The 16952-nt window shown below is 39.2% G+C and overlaps 1 protein-coding gene across 1 annotated transcript in view; it reads right to left on the bottom strand.

Annotated features, from left to right (window-relative positions):
• The window catches only part of LOC121375969 (proton channel OtopLc-like), a 46082-nt gene extending 31812 nt beyond the window's left edge, over positions 1–14270 (bottom strand). Inside the window, exons 1-2 of the mRNA XM_041503714.1 lie at positions 13942–14270; positions 954–1303 (exon numbers count right to left, since the gene is read on the bottom strand). Coding sequence (XP_041359648.1) covers positions 954–1303; positions 13942–14261 — 670 coding nt within the window. The 5' untranslated portion in view covers positions 14262–14270. The remainder of the gene's footprint in view (positions 1–953; positions 1304–13941) is intronic.
• Positions 14271–16952: the final 2682 nt, after the last annotated feature.

The following is a 16952-nucleotide window of genomic DNA, read 5'->3' as shown; positions in this document are numbered from 1 at the left end:
GAGAGAGAGAGAGAGAGAGAGAGAGAGAGAGCGAGAGAGCGAGATGGTGTGGTGGTCTTACGCCTACTCATTGAGTCGTTAAAACTCGCTCTGGGTGGGAGCCGGTACCTGGCTGAGAACCCAGTACCTACCAGCCTTATGTTCAATGTCTTAACTACGACATCGCCGAGGCCGGTCTCAAGCATTCATTCTCTTCTACGTTTTTTAAGGAAACAAATTGCCGGTGCACTCAACCGCTTGACCTAACATGCACTTGAGGTCAAGCTGTGATTTGTCAAAGTGTACAGCTAAACGGGTATAATACACCCCGCCACCGTTAGAATGTACTAGTGGGCGGGGTTCTTTGACTAACCAGCCGTGTTTAGATCAGCTTGAGGTTGTAATGTGGGTAATCTGTCAGTAGTCACAAACATGTTATTAGTCGACCTCAACGGCTTAACAACAGGTTACTGGGTTCGTATCTCGGTATCCGCTCCAATCCGGTATTAGTACAACTCAGAGTAAAAGTAAAGTTTGTTTTATTTAACGACACCACTAGAGCACACTGAGACACATGATAACTAACCACTAACCGTTAATATTTGTCCGCGAAGACGTGTCCAAGACGGCGAGTTTGAGAATGGACGATCTTCATAATTGTTCTTATTATTACTATAATTATAATTGTTCAATTACAAATTGTTCTCATACAAGGGCAAACACAAAGCATGACATCAGTCAGCGATCAGACCGTGAAACCCATTTAGATCCATTGCTAACAACCTAAAATAAATTTCTAATAAATATTACAGGGAAAACAAACGAAAAAAAAAAAAAATGAAAAAAACAAAAATGAAAAAAACACCCAGGCTTATTGTTTATAGTCTAAAAAATATTAATATATACTTTAAAAAATTAATACCCACAAAAAGGGAAATAACAAGAACAAAATTCAGTATAATGGGTACACTCACCTGAATCTCCGTTTGGAAGTCCCGGCATCATGGCAGAGAACTCTGTATCCAGGGTTCCCGCTGTCCCTCCTTGCACGTCTCCCAGATTGGTATTCCCTTTGCGTGGAAGACTCAGCTGGGAGCTAGTTCCGCGGGGTCCGTAGTGAACTCGAGCTGTTGGCTCGCTCACCGTGGATCTGGCGTCGCCCGTCAGATTACTCGACATGGTCCCGTTGATCAACTTTCGTCTGACGTTGTTGCTGCAGTCGGGCGAGCTGTCCTCTGGGTTCGGGCTACTGGAATATCGGCTTCTCTCGGTTGAGCCCATACCCGATATTCCTGATCCGCTTTGCCGTGCCACGGGTACCCATCTGGAAGCAGATATTAAATCATTGTACCGTTGTGTATCCGTGAAAAAAAACCGTCATGGACAAGCAAGCAGAAAGCGCGTAAATGATATAGCAGACGACAAGAAGAAGGAAAAAAGCCCACGCGCAGGAACAAATTCGAGATGCTTGTGACACTGAATCGCTAAGACATGTGTCAGATGATACTAAAGCTGTCATCCATCTTGGAAGAGCCCGTAAATCCGTCCGGTCTCAGTCAAAATCTGCATGTTGTCCCTTTTGACGTACTAGTATTTAAATAACCATGGAAGGTCGCGTCTTAACGGGCCAGCCGTGATGGTGTTGTTCTTGTCTCAGAATTTCTAAGACAATATCCAGGAAAATATAAAATGTGAAGAAATATTAACATTAAATTTAATAATCCTACCACTGGTCGCAGTGGAATTCGTTCTGTCGCATCAGAAGTTCAAATATAAAACGGAAAACAAAGTACGAATGACAAATTATAATTTTGTGTTAAACCTTGAACAGTCGACTTACCAGCATGGGCGTGATGATAATATTTGTATCAGACTTCTAGAGAGTCGTAAATAATACACAATATAATGTATGGCTACTATGCCTGGCCGAGAGAATAAAACAGTACTTTATTTCATGACCTAGAGTATAGTGTCGGGATTCTTATTGTTTGAGAATATTGTTTGGCGACGTATCAAAAAGAATATGTTTCTTATTCAGATGGAAATACAGGGCTGTCATTGTTGTATAGCAACTCTATAGTCAGGTTCACGACGTGGTGAAAATTTATATCAAAGGTAAAGATGTCTAGGTCACTCTTCGGGCCACGTGTAAACAGTGATTCAGAAGATATCACTAATGTCGCACTTGCTGAACTCTTCTGTCCATTGGAATATTAAATGTATGTGTCTAGATAGAATGGGATAACAGAGCTGTATTAGCACTCTTGGGCGGCTGCTGAGTGGTATCTGTTTTACTATATATAATTTAAATAACATTAAGACGAGCATTGGTGAGACAAAACTTGTAAATATAACTGCGAATCTATTCTTTTCAAAGTTCTTCAGCTTGTGAAGGTAACAAGCATAAAGGATCGATCCCCGTCAGGAGGGCCCATTTGGGATATTTCTCCTTTCAGCCAGTGCACCACGACTGGTTTATCAAAGGCCGTGATATGCGCTATCCTGTCTGTGAGATGGTGCATGTAAAAAATCCCATGCTACTAATGAAAAATGTAGCGGGTTTCCTCTCTAAGACTGTGTAAAAACAATTACCAAACGTTTGACATTAATGTGCTCTAGATAGTGGTGTCGTTAAAAAAGAAACTTTAATTAAAGCATTGACGTATAATGTTCATACTACATTTAGACCATAAAGCCCATTTAGTTTAACCATAACAACCATATTTCCAAACAATTAACAACCAATGAATAGCCTTATAAACTAGCTTAAAGTAATAGTGAACTAACTGCCTTCTTAAAATTCGTTACGAACGGATACCTTTATACATGTATGTAACAAAAACATGTGTATAATGCAAGTTTCATTTTCAATATATATATTTCCTAATATCATGAACAGTGTATGTATTCGAAGTGTACAAGCTCATTCATTAATAAACTTGGACAGTTGTGGTGTCCTTGTCTCACAGCGCGATCGCGTTTATATGCACTGAAAAAGCAGAGGCAAGTCTATGAATTTGTATGCATTTTCTAAAATGAATTAATTTAGTTATATCATAACTGATTAGTGTGTATATTACAAATTTCACTTGAGATGGAGGTTTTTCCGAGTTTGTATTTTGTAAATTACGTGAAGAGAAATTACAAGTATCTCGTTCTGAAGGCTTCAAAGCCCTCAAAGTCCCCCCCCCCCACCCCACCCACCCACCCCCTAAATGCACCATTTAATTAATTTGCCAGGAGGTAAATAATTTGAAATTATAACAAAATTAACACTGGTGCAGTTTATATTTTGTTTTGGTTTTGTTTCCTTTTCCTTTGCACGTTCACGTGTACTTATTCATAATTATAGTGAAAGACTTCAAACGACTGCATATATAAGCCTCCTTCTTTCAGGCAGATAAGGAAACATGTTCTTTTAACCTTTCTGTAACCTACATTAGCTTGTTATCTAACCAGATTTATGGCGAATCTCCAAACGTGGATTAGATTAATACCAGAGTTCCTTGTAGTTCCTTGTATTAAAAGAGGTGAAAACACATGCGCGCTCGTTTTCCTGCAACCCGTACCCTGGCGTGTGATTGCAAACGGCAGCATAGTGTCGGGCCCTTCAGGCGAATGATGCGTCGGTGATTTATCACGTCTGCTTTGTTCGTTGTGCCAACAGTCTAAGATGATAATAATATTAACTGTTGCTTTACTTTATCTTTGATAAGATATATATATATATATATATATATATATATATATATATATATATATATATATATATATATACATACATACATACATACATACATACAGTGAAATTCCGCAGTTGCGACCATCGGCGGTTACTTATTAAAATTGGTCTTATAGTGGGATGGTCCTAATACCGAATTACCAACATTCAATATAATTCAATATTTGGTAAATACTGATGGTGAATTTTACGTCCAAGCCTCCTTTCCGGTTGTCGTCAGCAATGTCTAAACTGATATAATTAATTGGCGATGACGATGTATTGACATTTACATGGAAATGCAAGAATAATCAAGTGTCAAACCTGCTTCAGTTATTTGTGAGCTTGGACCCGTTATTTTTCTTTTGAATAAACATATGTAGACGGATGCGAAGGTACGTTATGTTAATTTTTTAAATTATATTTAACATTTTAGCACATTGTTCAGCGATTGAGTGTTGTAACTCTTGGTTTAGATAATGCGAGAAGACATTTTACTGGAAAATACATCAGCCTCGATGGCGCAATGGTAAGTAATGGACACGCATTCCAATACAGGGTGTATATCACCAAATCCAATCCCATAGATGACAGTAGTAACACATGTGGCTAAAACTCCAACCTGCAGTGTATCAATCGACATATACATTACAGATATAAATACTACCACCCCTCAACCTTAAAGTAAATCAGAAAAAAAACTAGGGGTTAAGCTGCTCATTTCAGAAATAACGGGTAGCGTCTATGACTACCCTAGTTCCGCACAAAATTTGAGTACCTTCTATTACAGGTACCCCATACATATTTCTAGCAGAAGGCTACTTAACACAGTGGCACAAGATGAAATAAAATTGCATACATTTTGTGCCTAGATGAAATTTTTTTTGCTTACAACAAACACACTCACATTTATCACCAATAACATGATATTAACTGCTGTATCAGAAGTTGGGTGTATTTCGAACTATGACCCAGCCGGAAGTTATTTGGTTTAGTACTACCTATAGGCGTCAAGACGAAGTTAACGGCTCAACAGAATGTCTCGGCAACCATTAACAACTAACCTTTTGAGCATTAAATCCATTTACATATAACTGTTATTCTGCACAGTTACGGTAGCTAAAGTGTGCCCACAACCGAGTGCTTCACTTTTAACTCGATATAAGCATTAAAATAAATTATAACAAAAATATCTTTTTGATTGTCACACTGTCATAATTATGATAACAGTTTATTATGTATTCCATGGGCGTTCAGCCTAATTTACTGCAGCTTCCTTAGAACTGTCATAAGGAGCCAGCATAGTATATGAAATATGTGGGTTTGGGGTGTCAGTTCTGTTATTTTACGATAGGTTTAATTCAGATATTGAGAAAGTGTGTACTTTAATAGTATGAGCCAGCATGGTATATGAAATATGTGGGTTTTGGGGTGTCAGTTCTGTTATTTTATGATAGGTTTAATTCAGATATTGAGAAAGTGTGTACTTTAATAGTATGAGCCAGCATGGTATATGAAATATGTGGGTTTTGGGGTGTCAGTTCTGTTATTTTATGATAGGTTTAATTCCGATATTGAGAAAGTGTGTACTTTAATAGTATGAGCCAGCATGGTATATGAAATATGTGGGTTTTGGGGTGTCAGTTCTGTTATTTTATGATAGGTTTAATTCCGATATTGAGAAAGTGTGTATGTTAATAGTATGTAGTGCAGTATTAAGCCACTTTTCTGGAATTGAAAATCGTGTACAGTATTTGTGTTATGTTGTGTTGTACTGTATTATAATAATAACAATATTATTATTATTATTATTATTATTATTATTATTATGTATATATTAATGACTGGAGGTAAATAAAGCGTGATAAAGCACTTTCTAAAATTAATTGTTTTGTCATCTTCAAGTGATGCTAGCCTGGACCATGATAGTATTAATAGTTTGTGGGGAACCATATTATACTTTAAATGAGAAGTATCTGTTGTTTACAGTGGAAGGCAAGCAATATAGTAAATGTTTCCAATTTACAAGCGTTATCCCATGAAAGGTTGGTAACCAACTCTATTGCAGATCTGAAAAAGACAGAACTGTATAGTGTACTGTAGACTAGTGTAGTGTAGTGTAGTGTAGTGTAGTGTAGTGTAGTGTAGTGTAGTGCATTGCAGTGAAGTGCAGTGAAGTGCAGTGCAGTGAAGTGCAATATAGTGCAGTGAAGTATGGTGCAATGAAGTGTAGTGCAATGAAGTGAAGTGTAGTGCAGTGAAGTGTAGTGCAGTGCAGTGAAGTGTAGTGCAGTGCAGTGAAGTATAGTGCAATGAAGTGCAGTGCAGTGCAGTGAAGTGCAGTGAAGTGCAGTGCAGTGCAGTGCAGTGCAGTGCAGTGTAGTTTAGTGTAAAAATCAAGCATACCTGAAAGCTGGTGGAAATTCACAAGAAGATGGAAACAATAAATAAATAAACACAATCGCTTACAGTCAGGATTGCAGAAAACGAAGAAAGGAATGTAAAATGAAGGAGAAAGAAACCATAAGTGATAATTTATTGGATGTTATTACTATTATACACGTCACTGCATTATTCGTGCCATTCTATTGTACAGTGTTGTATTTAAATATTATGTTTTGACCAACAGCTATAGTGTGGTTGTCGCCGATGTCATAGACTAAGGGCTGCCGAGTACATTACTAATGATTATTATGTTTTGACCAACAGTTATAGTGTGGTTGTCGCCGATGTCATAGACTAAGGGCTGCCGAGTACATTACTAATGATTATTATGTTTTGACCAACAGTTATAGTGTGGTTGTCGCCGATGTCATAGACTAAGGGCTGCCGAGTACATTACTAATGATTATTATGTTTTGACCAACAGTTATAGTGTGGTTGTCGCCGATGTCATAGACTAAGGGCTGCCGAGTACATTACTAATGATTATTATGTTTTGACCAACAGTTATAGTGTGGTTGTCGCCGATGTCATAGACTAAGGGCTGCCGAGTACATTACTAATGATTATTATGTTTTGACCAACAGTTATAGTGTGGTTGTCGCCGATGTCATAGACTAAGGGCTGCCGAGTACATTACTAATGATTATTATGTTTTGACCAACAGTTATAGTGTGGTTGTCGCCGATGTCATAGACTAAGGGCTGCCGAGTACATTACTAATGATTATTATGTTTTGACCAACAGTTATAGTGTGGTTGTCGCCGATGTCATAGACTAAGGGCTGCCGAGTACATTACTAATGATTATTATGTTTTGACCAACAGTTATAGTGTGGTTGTCGCCGATGTCATAGACTAAGGGCTGCCGAGTACATTACTAATGATTAGACGAATTACTTCTTCGTAAATGTATACGATGTGTTCATAAATATCGCAAAGATCCATCAGAACAAGCAAGTTTATTAAAACTGGTCAGTGACTGTATTCATTTGAAACATATCATTGAATTTTAATTCTAAAATCGGAGGGATGCATTCTCAGTAAATTTAACCCCATTAGATGGCTCTGCCACGCCATGACAGTGTTTGGTGTATAAATAAACCCGGACTGTAATTACTCCAATTGTCTTGTTGATGTTAGAATCCGGTGTCCATGGGAAAGCGTATGTGCTCGTCGACCCCAACGTCGTATGAGGATACTGTTTGTCTACCGAAATAACGACTTCCTCGATGCTTTTATATGGGGGTTCTGATTGTCCAGGGATCAATTTGTGTGAGACAAACTATTTCCCCGCTGATACTTACTTCTCGAAGTAACCGAACTAGATCGTGTTTCACAAAGACGTGATTATTGACATCGCGGAGTGATTTTGGATATCAATGCGCGAGTTCAGACGGCGGCCACCCAGTAGATTGTTTACAGTCCACGCGTGGCCTACCTTCTCTCAAACAATACTGTTATACAAGGACATAGACAAGGTATTAAATATGTGGGTATTGAATATTAACCACAGATATCGAAAGAAACCACTGACATAGAAGTTTCGTTATAATTGGAATTTTAAAAGGAAACACTTCGCGCATAAATGATGGAATATATTTCTTTCCAGTTACCCATTATCGCCATAAATATATAATTATTGAAAAGTTTTGTTGTATTGTTGTTAATTAATTTATTTATTTTTTCTTTTGAAAAAAACAAACATATTTGTTCCGACATGCGACATAAACATTTCGCAAATTTTTCAGTTTCAAGTATTTATTAGTAGTTTGTTTTATCCTCGTGCCCAACGTGAATACTCGAGATTTGGTTATTTCAAAACCGACGGACATCAGTCTAGGTGTTGATATGGAAGAAGTCCAACTGTTGGGAGAGACTTAGATAAGTGTCTTGGATGGTCTCCAGTGTATTTCAATCTGTCTTTCGTAACTATGTTCTTCAGGTGTAAACACTGTAACGATTAGATCGTCAAGATACACCAGAGTTCAAGGAAGTGCGATTTCATCAACTGGCAGAACGTATCGCACAATACGTGCTTATAGTACAGGGCCGTAAGCTAGCGGGGGACAGAAAAAAATCCGGAAAGCATTATAGAAACTTAAAGAAAATTCTCTTCTTAACTGTTTAAGGAGTTTTAGACTATTAACTACTCGGTTGCCCCCCCCCCCCCCCCCCCCCAAACAAAACTCCTAGCTACGGCCCTGTAGTATAGGGGTTTTAGTCATATATTATACTGTATTTTCGTGTTTATACCCAATTATGGTAAAAGTACGCTGTCCTTGACACACACATGGCATATTTGGGATATCTGTTCAGGACAGGCATTAATGGTTAATACACACGGAGAGAGAGAGAGAGAGAGAGAGAGAGAGAGAGAGAGAGAGAGAGAGAGAGAGAGAGAGAGAGAGAGAGAGAGAGAGAGAGAGAGAGAGAGAGAGAGATTAATAGGCTTTGGGATGTCAGACATTTGCTCATTCTGAGAAAGAATTCAGAGGAAACCCGCTATATTTCCCCACTGGTCCGTTCAATGGGTCCGACGAGCGCTCTACTGAATGAGTTATATTCCGCCTCCAAAGAAACCCTCAGACTATATAGTATTTTTGCCTCTGTGAGATGTGGTGATCTGCAGAACAAACTCATGAGTCAAAGTCATAGTCATAGTGATTTACGTGCACATTCATAGCAAGTTGTTGTAGCGCACGCCTGTTATGGGTGCAGGTGTCGAATTACGCCGGATCCTCCGTTCAGGACAGGAAAGGGGTTGGGTGGTGTAGAGTGGAACGCCCGCAATTGCATGTGCTAGCAGCTCGACCACAGCATATGCCACATACTATAATAGTCGCAACACTTGCCTACATGTACCGTGTATAACTACATATCATGAAACTGCCGAACTACCAACTCGAAACATTGTTACATTCACGACGCTTGAAAACCTAACGAGATTTCACGGATCATCTGGAAGATACCGCTAAACAGAGTCGGCATCCACTGAGCCAAGAGTGCAAATTACGGTCTTTCTGACTGGAGGAGGCGGCACATTTCTTCCGCCATGCGTAATTCTACTCCAGGTCATCGGCGATTCTAACTTTCACGCCCCACTGACATGAACAAATAACCCAGAGGTAAGCCGTGGTCACCGAAGCTTGACCGTGAATGAAACCCTGAGACTGAGTTACTATTTCAAAGGATGGGAAAGTTCAACGAAGTCTTGGTCTTATTACGAGAGCTCTATTTCTGGTTTCAGTGGAATGATATTATACTTGAACGTTCAGCCTCATATTGGAGACAGTTTATATACACTAACAACAGTACGTCGGTGTAGTAAGACTTCCATATTTCCATTCATTCATTTAAGGCAGAATTTCCTACTTATTTTTATCTGAGATTCAAGTATGCTGTTCTGGACTCACAGACATGTCAACTATCTTGGCTCTCTGTCTGGGGCTCTGTTTTACGAAGCGATGTTAGCGCTAAGACCATCTAAGTGCATAAGGTAGTTTTATAAAAAGGGTTCCAGGGCCCTGTTCCACGAAGCGATCTTAGCCCTAAGATTACCGTAAGCGCATAGCTACCCTATGCACTTAAGTTGATCTTAGGGCTAAGATCGCTTCGTGGAACGGGGCCCAGGACAGTGGGTTATGATTACCAGTAGTTTTTGGTGGTTGGTGAGTCAGAGGTCGGTGTAGTGACCTCACGCCAATCCAATGAACCGTTAAATGTTCTCACTCTGGAAAGGAGCTGATACCGGGGTTACCTACCAGTACGATGGCTTAACCACGAACTACACCATCGAGGTTGATCAACCTCAGCATACACCATTCGTGTATCTTAACCTGAATTATAAAGACACACTCTGCATAAAGGTTAACGTTCGTTTTGTTTAACGACACCGCTAGAGCACATTTATTTATTAATTATCGGCTATTGGATGTCAAACATATAGTCTTATAGAGGAAACCCGCTACTTTTCCATTAGTAGCAAGGGATCTTTTATATGCACCATTCCACAGATAAGATAGCACATACCACGGTCTTTGATATACCAAAAATAGAACGAGAAATGGGCCCACCGACGGGGATCGATCCTAGACCGATCGCGCATCAGGCGATCGCTTTACCACTGTGCTACATCCCACCCGTATATAACTATAAAGACGAACTGTGCATGAATTATACACTGATCTCGGTGACAATAGTCTTGTCTTCTACTTTCAGGTTGGTAGGTACTATGAGTAATGTCTACCCCAGTGGGAATGTATACTGACAGCTTGTAAGTTACAAGCCATATTATTTATACTAACCAGACTAATAAAATTGTGGTACCTCATATTTAATCTATCTACAAGTAAAAACGATTCGCGTGGCGTTTAAGAGATTTGAAGAAATTTGTTTTTATTAGCAAACCTTATTTTTGGTGAAAATCGCAGTTCCTTTTTTTTTTTTTTTTTTTTTTTTTTGTGCTGCACTGCTTTCAACCTCTAAAGTATAGTTCGTGTACCCAGCATAATAGCTGTTTACTAACTAAAATTATATTAATTTACTGAAAATAGATAATAATATTACTACCAATCAGAGCAGTAGCTGCTTTTGCTCCGTAAATATTTGAGGTGCACCGCCACTTTTGAAGCGAAACCACTGATTTGGTACAGCACAGCCTATAACACAGTGCAGTCGTAATCGAGATGGCGTCTGGCAACAAGTGATACTCTCTTCCTATCGGTCATTAGGATGATAAAATTTGACTTCTATTAGCTATTAACCAAACTTGATTTGTTGCGTCTATACAAGACCTTTTCTTTAATGGCCACCATCTGATGAAGACAAGGAGAAGTTCTATTTTTAAAACTAATGGATACCACCATTCCATAGAGTCCACAAGACTTTGGTGGTTAATGTGGGACAGGTGGTCAGAGATATTGTATTGCATCTAAAATGTGCATGCATTGTACAAACTACTACTACAACTACTTCTATACTACTACCACTACTACAGTACTACTACTACCACCACCACTACCTATTTGCAAGAAATAAAGAAATATACTTACATTGCCACTACTACTAATATTGCTGCTGCTGTTACTACTACTACTATTACTACAACTACTACTATCACTACTCTTACTGCAACTACGACTACTACTACTACCTAAACTACTACTACCACTACCACTAATAATACTACCACTACCACTAATAATACTACGTACTACTTCGACTAATCCCACTACTACTACTACCTAAACTACTACTACCACTACCACTAATAATACTACGTACTACTTCGACTAATCCCACTACTACTACTACCTAAACTACTTCTACTATTACTATGGGCGGGACGACTGGTATATCAATGGCCGTGGTATGTGTTATCCTGTCTGTGGGATGGTGCATATAAAAGATCCCTTGCTGTTAATCGAAAAGAGTAGCCCATGAAGTGGCGACAGCGGGTTTCCTCTCTCAATATCTGTGTGGTCCTTAACCATATGTCCGACGCCATACAACCGTAAATAAAATGTGTTGAGTGCGTCGTTAAATAAAACATTTCTTTCTTTTTTGGCCACCTCAGCACATATTAAACTAATTATTTCCTTCCTTCTGCTATTACTATTAATAATAATAATACAACTACTACTACTACAACCATCACTACTACTATTACTACTACTACTACTACTACTACTACTACTACTACTACTACTACTACTACTACTACTACTACGACTACGACTGTTGGTGCTGCTGCTGCTGTCGAGGGCCATATCAGTTGGGACAGCTGTCCCTGTTTACAACTTCCCAGCAGTTGACTAGTAAAATAATAATGTCGTAACAGTTTGTTGACCGGTTAGAATGTTACTTTAGATAATGATCGTCATTAATAAAGGAGCTTGCCGGTAGATGGCTGCATGTGCCAGAAGCTATCACTGAACACTCTGTGGTGGCCGGACTGTGTCCAAATCAAAGCTGATGGGCACTGACAGGTGTGTGGTACAGATGACACAAGTCGTGTCAGGAGACCCGTACGTGCATGTGGTTGTTCAAGAGACAAGGCCCAGGGCATATGATGTGAAACTGGGAAGCAGGAACGAGACACATAGACAGTAGGAACCAGAGTGGCTTGTGTCCACCATATTTAAGACCGCAATTTAGAACATAATAATATTTTAGTATATAGAGCTAAAACTCCGCATGCAAGACATTGCTTTTTTTCTTCTCCAGCTGCTAAAAAACCGCGTTTGAATCTACCAATATTCATATTTCTAAATAGCTTATGTCTCTTCTCTATTTCAAATATCATTTCTGTTGTGAGTGCTGTCAAAAGAGTTAGGATGAGCGTGGAAATTATGGAGAATCAACTTTAAAAAGTATAATAATAAAATTCAGGATTATCTAATTTATTCAAAACAAATTTAGCGTTTGGTTTGTAGAAAACCTTCAACTCTGATGACACATGGATTCATTCCACTCATTCCATAAAGCTTCTTGTCCAGCATGTCGCATGGTCAATACAGGCATACAATACCTTAAATATGTTTTCTGTTTGAGCACATTTTGTTCGTGACCCTCTACCATTAGGATTACTGTGTTACATGCTGCAATTTAAATTTCAATGGAAACGACTTAAAAACATCCGGCAATCGAGAATGGACTGGAACCAGAGATGTGTGTGATGTTCGTGTCACCCGGTGTACTGACGAGACAAAATAGGGCATACTTGCTTTCGTTTGAATGATGTCGTGCGTTACACCATCTCTAAACCCGGTGAAATATTTGATCTCGTAGGTGAGAAAAACAACAACAACAGCTTACTTTATCATAATCATTATATGCCAATAACGACTACAACAGGCAGAAACACATCACAATAAACACGGACGGGAGACTATGTGTTGACAGTGTTTCTGCCAGAAAGAAATTTTTGGGTATGGCGCTATGGAATTGAAAGCAACCAAAGTTAACAGCGGGTGTGGCGGTCCTTCCCCAGAAACAATGGGTTATGTTTAGGTTTATGGTTAACACAATAATACAGTAATGGTAAGAGTAATTAAGTTGGTCAAAAGGTTAACTTCAAAAATAATATATTTGGGTATGGCACCATACCCGTTTTACCCTCTGGCAGAAACCCTGGCTGCACCAAACCAACAATAAATAGCTCAAAGTACCAATATATTATTTGCACAACGAAATAAAAAAGAGAACAAAAAAAGAAGCAACAAAACACTTATTGGTAACTGTAAAAGTGTCAGTTTCAATTGGGGTATTATATTTAAAAACATTTTATTATGCATACATGTGTTAACCGAATACTTGTCACATGTATCGGACTAAGTGGATGGATAAATGGATGGATGGATTGGTAGTTGGTTGGATGGATGGTTGAATGAACGAACGAATGAACGAACGAACGAACGAACGAACGAACGAACGAACGGATGAATTAATGCTTTATTTCTCGTTTATCGCAGGTAGCAGGTAACAAGTAACTTTTTTCAAGATATAAAACTTAATGATTTAGTCTCACTTTTATTACCATTCCAAATTTATTCATATGGAACGAATGTATTAAACGTTGTTTAACGTACTATAAATACTGTGTTAATTTGGACCATTGGTTTAGAATATAATAGAAATACACTTTTTTTAATTAATAATATTTAAGTGATTCATTGAAATGATCACTTTTGTTTTATTTATTTTAAATATAAATATAAATATAAATGGTTTGTTGTATTGGGTCCGATATTTACAATTTGTTGTAAACTGTTGTTATGCGTTATTACGTTTACTCACATCTGGGTGTCCTCGGACTCTGACGTACTGCCCGTATCGTCCGTGTTTGGCTGGCTGTTCATGAACGCGTCACTGTCCGTACAGCTGTCAGACTCGTTGTCTGACGTCACGCATGTACCCTGGTGTGCATGAGCATTGGTGGGACTCGCGTCCCCTGACCCGCTCTGCTGTCCCTGGAGCACTGGGTCAGGGGTCACGTCCGTGTTTACATTGGACGCACATTGTTCCGTTTCCTTATCTAATTTGTTCTGCTCCTTAACACCATCTCCAACATCATTGTCTTTAATATCAGGCGTTACATTTGTATCCAATGTATCCATTGTAACAATCCCGAATTGCCTGTCTATCCACTTTTTTTTACAACCACAAAAACGATTTCTCTTATTTAAATTCCATATATTACCTCTCCATTCTCGGTAACAGCATCACTGGTTTTCCTGGGAGAAGCAACAACACAAAGACGCATCCCCCGCCACTGGCGTCGAACATGGGTCACGTGACCTAAGCCGCTAACCTCATGGTCTTTGGTTGATATGAGAGTGTGGGCGATTCCCGCGAAAGGGGGAGGGGCGACAGTATCGGTTGATCACACCGTGTAACCTCGGCCCCGTCTCACGGGAGGAGGGGGGGGGGGGGGGTGAGTGACAGTTGCGAGACTCCCGTTTTATTGCACACCCCTTGAAGTCCATTAATCTTCCCGGCTTGATGTTGATAGAGTCCGGAATCGTGTGAAAAGGCGGCGGGGTCGGGGGTACCTAAACCAAGTCGAGAATAAAAACATTCATTCATTCATTTCAAATTGGTTAACAGTTAAAGTTATCGGGTCCCCTTCCTCGATATTACCAATTTTTCTGGGGTAATAAATTTATTTGCAAAAATATTTATTTATTTATCATTTTATTTCCATCTATAAACATTTATTTTTAAATATGACACCCAAAGAGCTGTTTATTTTTATTATTTTAAAAAATCAGGTCAAAACCTGATGTTATAGATTGAAGTAGCTTGGGTTGATAATTTCTATAACGTATTATAACTATTTTTATACATAAATATATTTTACAAGTATATATATTGGTTGTTTGAAACCTTTTTGTTGTTTTGTGCGCGCAGTTTCTAATTTGGAATGTCTACATGTAGTACAGAACAAATTAATTTCATCTTTATTTCATTTTATCTATGATTTTTATCCAGTTTATTTTCAAGCACGCTATCCTGTGCTGTCTGTCCAGGACTGAATTTTTTTTAACAGTTTAATGGTTAGTCAGAGGGAACTTTTACGTTTACTCATTGAATCCTCAGAATTACTCTGTGTACAAGCTGGCACGGGGTAACGAGTACAGATCCAACCAATCTTAAATCCGATAACTTTATTCCGCCAACGAGAAAAATCAATGATAACAGTGTAATATATACTAACAGTAAAATGGTTTATTTAAAGGCAAAAAAAGGGGGCGGATCCCCCGCGACCCTATATGGATCCGCCGCTGGATAAGACCCCGTCAATCACGCTAATTGTTTGACCAGGCACAATGGATGGGTGCTTCTGTGGGTATTTTGTCATTCTGGAGTCGGCTCCTGTCGTCATTGTAGCTCAAGGGAATAGAACGCGAACCACACGGCCGGTTTTGTATGGAAAATCATCAAAACGTAAACAAAATCTGATAAATTTAATGGTTGACAAGTAGCGATAACGAATCTCGGTGTTGCTGTTTGAATCCGTTCGGAAACACCCAGTGGTGATGTGTGATACGGTCGGGAGAAATACAGCTTCTTTGTGCAATATATCATATTAAAATCATGTTTGTATATAGTGATGGCCAGCATAGGCGTCGGTAAAAGGAAGGAACGAAAACAATATTTATTTAACGACGCACTCAACACATTTTAATGGAGATGCAGATAAGGAGAGGAAACACGCTGCCGCCACGTCAGTGGCTACTATTTTCGATTAGAAGCAAGTGATCTTTTGTATGACACATGCACACACATAGGCGTACGGGCTTCCATTTCTGTAAACGAAAATGCCCGAATCTGGAGAACAACATTTATTCATATTAACATTATTTAAACAGCCATATAGGGTTGCAAACAAATCATTACGAATATTTACATGGATTACAACTAATTTTGAGGCTAGAATGATGGAAATACATATACATGATACAAAGGTCTCAGGTTAGCACATCATTTGCCCGAATATCAGTATCATTTTGCCCATATTTGATGTTTTGCTCTATCACTATGGGCACTTGCCCAACCCCCCCCCCCCCCCCCCCATCTCGTCTCGTATGCTTATGTATGTGCAGGATAGTACATACCAGTTACACCAGTTTCTTGTTTGGTTTGGTTTGGTGGTTGGTTTGGTGGGATTTGTTGTTGTTGTTTTCGGGTGGTTTTTTTTTGGGGGGGGGGCTTGTATGGGGTTGGGGTGTGGGGAAGGGGTTTTGTGGGTTTTGCTTTTCTGTGTTTTGCTTTGCTTTGCTTTTACAGATACTGAAGCATCAAACACTGAACGTGTCCGACAAGCATCCTTCCAGAAATAAGCCCCGTATGTTAATGGGCGTGGACATGATGTAATCCCGTGGTTAAACCATCAGACATAAGGCTGGTAGGTACAGGGTTCGCAGCCCGGTACCAGCTCCCACCCAGAGCGAGTTTTAACGACTTAATGGGTAGGTGGAAGACCACTACACCCTCTTCTCTCTCACTAATCACTAACAACTAACCCACTGTCCTGGACAGACAGGCCAGATAGCTGAGGTGTGTGTGCCCATGAAACCGTGCTTGAACCTTAATTGGATATAAGCACGAAACTAATATGAAAATGAAAATGTAGTCCCTCTCCCAGAACATTAGTCTGTAGACCTGCTATACTGTAGAATTACAGTCGTGGCTAATAGAGCATTAGTCTGTGGACCTGCTATAGTATTACAGTCGTGGCTAATAGAGCATTAGTCTGTGGACCTGCTATACTGTAGTATTGCAATCGCGGCTAATAGAGCATTAGT

This window comes from Gigantopelta aegis, chromosome 6 (genome assembly GCF_016097555.1).
Source record: "Gigantopelta aegis isolate Gae_Host chromosome 6, Gae_host_genome, whole genome shotgun sequence".
Classification (NCBI taxonomy): domain Eukaryota; kingdom Metazoa; phylum Mollusca; class Gastropoda; order Neomphalida; family Peltospiridae; genus Gigantopelta; species Gigantopelta aegis.
The sequence above is the reverse complement of the archived record's forward strand: the minus strand, read 5'-3'. Positions and strand labels throughout refer to the sequence as shown.